At 40.1% G+C, this 5,597-nt stretch overlaps 1 protein-coding gene across 1 annotated transcript; it reads left to right on the top strand.

The window, feature by feature from the left end:
• Nucleotides 1-3,257: 3,257 nt before the first annotated feature.
• LOC116219872 (N-acetyllactosaminide alpha-1,3-galactosyltransferase-like) lies at nt 3,258-5,133 on the top strand. The gene is made up of 4 exons (XM_031563952.2): nt 3,258-3,332; nt 3,893-3,930; nt 4,079-4,216; nt 4,434-5,133. Exons 1-4 carry the CDS (start codon nt 3,261-3,263, stop codon nt 5,113-5,115), a joined length of 930 nt encoding a protein of 309 aa, XP_031419812.1. The 5' UTR covers nt 3,258-3,260; the 3' UTR covers nt 5,116-5,133.
• Nucleotides 5,134-5,597: the final 464 nt, after the last annotated feature.

Raw genomic sequence — 5,597 nt, 5'->3', positions numbered from 1 at the left:
AGAAAAATCAAGATACCAGAATGTCCCAGAAGACTTAAGTACATTTAATATCAGAAAATTACTTTTGATACTTAAGTACAGTAAAGATCAGATACTTTAAGACTTTTACTCAAGTAGTATTCTAAAAGGTTACTTTTACTTTTGTCATTTTCCAGTAAGGTATCTTTACTTTTACTCAAGTATGGATTTTGGGTACTTTATACACCACTGCTATTACTACTAGTAGTAGACGAGTTGAGGGCCTCTTCAATTAATGATGCAGCCTCACGCAGCAGCTGGGGGTATGTCTTCTGGGACATTCTGGTATCTTGATTTTTCTAAATTAAATCTGGCGCTTGGCATCTATACCCGCCAAAATTAGGTATCCCTCTGGATCGAAGAGAGCTTGATCGACTGGTTGAGCCTGCCTGGTGTGTAATACGGTTCATTCACCAATCAGAGGGTTTAACCCGCCCCCTGACTTGGTGACGGATTTATTTTGCTGCAGCAAGTTACACCGTGGATAAATGTAAGTATAAATAAATAAATGTAAGTATAAATAAATAAATGTGAACACATGAAAACGTATATATATATATATATATATACACACGAGTACATGTAACATTTATATTTTAAGTGTCTCATTTTATTCATTTTGTTATCTAATTATGTATTTATCCAAGTATTTAACCATTTATTTATTTATTTATGTATTTATTTATTTATTTATTTAGTTATGGCCCCGATAATCCTCCATAGGCGTACACGTGTTTTTTTGGGCGTACATTGGTTTTCTGTGAATAACACTTACGACCATTTCAGAAAAAAAAATTCTGAGATCAAATGTAGGATGGTTTCTACGCAACATTTTATAAATGAGGCCCAATGACTGGTAAATCTCTGCATGAAGTGAATCATCTTATTCTTTGGGCATGACGTTTATGAAAATACGTTAAAGTCAGTGATATTATTGTTGTCGGTTCTGTTTTAGGACTAGGTCTTACAATCCCTGGTTGATTTGCACTCCTGAGATGTGAGGTGGGTTGATGCAGACATGTGAGGTGTTTCCAGGTCAGAGTCATGGTGCTGTCTATGGAACAAAAGGGTTAAAAAGCCTCATTGGCCACTTACAGGCTTCATTGGCCACGGGGACACAGGTTCAAGTCTGGTCTAATGTCATGTCCCAATCCTCTCCCCACCTCTTCTCCGCCCCGCTACCTGTCATAACTGTCCTGTCCAAATAAAGGCATAAAAAGCCCAAAAGAAAATCTTAAAAAAGAAAATACATGTGCATATATCCTTGTCTTCACTGAACACAGTCCTGATCATTTATTACATACTGCAACCTGCAAACCTGGCATCATCAATTAACTCCAAATCAATCAACCAGCCACATCACACCTCTGCTCATCCAGCTCCACTAGCAACCTTTAGGGACATTCCATGTTAAATATACGGAGTCCCTTAAGGGTCATGGTGGGAGTTTGTTTATATGGTGAGAAGGTTTTTTTAGCTACCTTTGCTTCCTTCGCAATACTTTAGTATTTCATCGCAATAGTTTGCATTGACTTGCAATAAGTTTTGCGTTCCCAATGCATTGGCCTACATTTTGTATTATCTCTGAATCCTTTTGCGATCCCACTGGTCTTGGTCTATTTGCCTCTAACATGCAAAGCCACAACATGGATCAGCTCATAGAATTGTACTTTGAACTTGGAATTAAATATGCTAATATAGTTTTACTGCCGAATGATAAGCATGACTATGAAATCAGTGAAAGTAAACATAAATGAATAATTACAATGAGAGGGCTCACTAAAAGAAAGCATTACAGTGATCTACAGGATACAGGGAGGGAGGGGACGCAAAAGTATTGTGAGGGAACGCAAAGGGAGCTCAAAAATAAATCCCATCATGACCTAAGAGTCCACAAATGAACCATCCCATCATCCCCTAAGACTCCACAAATCAACCAAATTCTGGTGGAAGATTAATACTGAACCCCTTAAGCTTAAGGGTCATGGTGGTGACTTTTTGAGCTACTTTTGTGCTACTAGATATTCTTTGCGACTATTGCGCAAACTATTGCGAGGGAAAATAAGACTTTTGCAAAGGAACACAAAACTAATGTGAGGGAACTCAAAATGTTTGCGAGGGAATGCAAACGTATCTCAGGAAAAAATTACCAGCATGACCCCTAGGAAGCGTTGTACACACTTATTGTAGAGGAGCTCAATATTGCGAGGGAATGAAAACGTATTGCGAGGTAATGCAAAAATATGTCTGGGAAAAAGGTTCAGACGCTTGCGCCAAAAGCTCTGTACTATACCTTGCAAACAAACAGACATGAATTGAATTCAGCCCTTGAGCACCTACGGACTCCTGCCTTTATTGACGTGTACAGCTTTCTTGAGATGCTGCTGTCTGCCAACACTGATCTGACGGGCTCAATTTGTTCCCCTCTCAAAAGTCCTCTCCTTATTTCTCTCCAAATTGTATGTGTTATACATAGATTTGGGGGGTCATATTATCTCTACCACACTTTTATAATCATGAGTATCCTATGGCGACAGTGAGATGTTGCGACGTCATCCTTGGCAGAAGCACTATAGGCTTGGTTCAAACCATTCCGACACACCGGGTTACGCTGTGCGTAACTGTAACTTTTGTAATTCAGACATGGTCCTTTGATCCGATGGTAGACGACACTGGAAGAGTTCTGTCGTGACACCACGTTGCCATTTTTCTCTTTGGAAATACATATTTAAGTATATATATCCTGCTGTTCAAAGCTTTTGCAATTCTTTGATCTACTCTCGCAAGAATTACGGAGACCCAATCCATCTTTTCCTGTCATTCAGAATTGAAGTTTGACTGCGTGCCGTAGGCTACTGACTTTATTGAAGTTCACCATTTGCGTGAAGTACTATACCTCAAGGATTCACCGAAATTGATTTATTTTTGCCCAAGACCTGTGAGCATATTAGCTCTTTGAAGAGGATGAAGTTGCAGTTCCCTTAATGAGCATAATGATGTTGTGTTTTCAATTCGCTTCTCCTACCATCTGAGATATTTAGGAAATGGCTGGGACACCATATAGAATCAATTACTTTATCAACATAAGGTCAGTCTTTGTTGTCTTTTTTAAACTCGTCGAGATTACATGCTATAAAATGGAAACTTCAACTGATTTGTGGTCTCAGTTGTGTTCACAATGTGGTAGCCCATTAGCTAACTTTCAGGTTCGCCCTTATTTTTATCAGACATCTCCGCGCAAAATGGGTGTTCCCACTTTTTCTATGTGTGACTGTGGTGCTCTTCATCTTACACCAGTATACAATTTCCAGTGGGTAAGTGATACACGACTTCTATGAAATTACAATTGGGTTGTACTCTTTCCTCAGTAGTCTAATCATGCTCAATACAAGAATAGAAGTAAGCACAAGACGATGTTTTAGTTACTGGTCCATGGTCTTTCTGAATGTGCTTTAGGAATATTTTGAGTATAATGCAACAATAAAAAAAACAACAAAAACGTTCCTTTTGAATAAAACAGCTGAAAGTCACGGAAAGACATGAAATATGTAGGCTACTGTAACAGTATATGTTGATTTTTAATAACCAATGTTACATTTGGGTTTAGTCATGCAGGCTACTACACATTAGAACACAAGTCTTACAAGGCACACAACTACACCCATAACATTTTAGGTGTATTAACGTATGAGCTCATGCGGTGCCCAAAATAGCCACCCTGACATACCAATGACGTGAAGAAATCTACAGGCCAAACACTTATGTATATCCACAAGATGAAAAGTCAGAGATGTTCACAACTATGTTTTTATTTCTTGAAGTTGTGTTTGTTTTTTTGTCAGGTGTTTACTTTTTCTGATATACTCTCCATCAGGTATTTTACTGCAATGAAGAAGTGTACTTTGCCCCCTGGTGAGATCCTACTACCACAGGATCATATTGATAATTCACTAGATCTCTGGTATGTTAAGAGCTATAAAGTCCCCATCAAAGAAGTCAACGCGTTACAGTAAACACATCACAGTGGTGTGATAAAGCCCATGTGTTTAAACCCCTTCAGGTCAAGATGGGACGTTCAAACATGCACATCATGGAGAGCTCCAATAATGTGGAATGAGATGTTTGAAAAAGCAATCTACGATCAATACCATGTAGAAAAGGACACATCTGTAGCCCTAACAGTGTTTGCCGTCGGAAGGTCAGTTTTTCATTAACTTCTATCGATTTCCTGTTGGCATGTTTATAGACTTGTATGGGCAACAGAAAGAGAGCAATCTCCACTAACAGTGATTTCTTTCACAAATAACTGTCCTGTGGAATTTTTATTGTGTCAAACTAATTCAATGAGGTCAACCAGTTCAATTCACTGCACTACGTTTATTGATTCCATCATCCGTGTTCTTTCCCCCTTAAAGGTATTTGGAGGTCTACTTGAAAGAGTTTTTAATATCAGCAGAAAGGCATTTCATGGTGGGCTTGCCTGTGGACTACTACATCTTCACTGATGTCCCGCATAATGTTCCCACTGTCCAGCTGGCACCAGGACGGACACTGCGAGCGATCCCGGTAAAGAAGTACGAGCGCTGGCAGGACATCTCCATGATGCGCATGAAGGCCATCACAGAGGCCATCGACAACCTCATCAGCACGCGCAACCAGTATGTGTTCTGCATGGACGTCGACCAGGTCTTTGTTGGGCCATTTGGCTCCGAGGCCCTCGGGGATTCAGTGGCCTTACTGCATGCATATTTCTACAAGAGCTCAGTAACAGAGTATACGTATGACCGAAACCCTAAATCAGTGGCTTACATGAATGACGGGGACTACTATTACCACGCTGCTGTCTTTGGTGGCACCTGGCAAAACGTGAGGAACATCACGGAAAGTTGCCATCGGGGGATTAAGACGGATAAGGTAAATGACGTTGAGGCCCTTTGGCATGACGAGAGTCACTTGAATAAGTACTTTTGGCTTCACAAGCCCAGCAAAGTGCTTTCGCCAGAATACTTATGGGCTTCGGAGATTGGCTTCACTTATGAAATCCATGTCCGTAGAATGATCTGGGCTGAAAAGCACTACGGGGTCCTCAGGGATTAGAAATTGACCATGAAGAATGGCTAATGCGAGAGTTGGCAACCCTGCAAAAAGGCTTTGAGACGTCTTAATGTATGACAATTCTTTTGTTAATGTGTGAGTTCTTAAGTGGCCAGCTTTTCATGGAAAGTGCCAGTTTTATTTAGCTTTGCCATCCGACAAGCTTGAACATACTATTTCATAATGTGGCTCTGCACAAAACGCCACTAAATCAGAAAAGCTTTAGCAACTTTAGAAACATGCTTTGCACTGCAGTGTCATCACATAGTCTACTCACATTTGGTCACCATGTCAGGAAATTGCACCTTTCAAATCAGGGGACTGCTAATCTAATCTTTCTGTACTAGAGGGAAATTCCACTGTTTTATTTATAAGATTGTGAAATGAATGGCTTTGACGAGGACAGCCTTCAGAGGAACACTGGCCACGTTGTAGTTGTTTATCTGTTGTTGACATAAGAGAAAGCCAACCGCCTAAAATCACAA

Source organism: Clupea harengus, chromosome 26 (assembly GCF_900700415.2).
Source record: "Clupea harengus chromosome 26, Ch_v2.0.2, whole genome shotgun sequence".
Taxonomy (NCBI): domain Eukaryota; kingdom Metazoa; phylum Chordata; class Actinopteri; order Clupeiformes; family Clupeidae; genus Clupea; species Clupea harengus.
The sequence above is the reverse complement of the archived record's forward strand: the minus strand, read 5'-3'. Positions and strand labels throughout refer to the sequence as shown.

Coding starts and splice junctions, on each gene's coding strand:
- LOC116219872 (XM_031563952.2), top strand. CDS start 3,261: ATGGGTGTTCCCACTTTTTCTATGTGTGACTGTGGTGCTCTTCATCTT. Junction 3,333..3,892: donor CAGTATACAATTTCCAGTGG/GTAAGTGATACA, acceptor ACTCTCCATCAG/GTATTTTACTGCAATGAAGA. Junction 3,931..4,078: donor GAAGTGTACTTTGCCCCCTG/GTGAGATCCTAC, acceptor AAACCCCTTCAG/GTCAAGATGGGACGTTCAAA.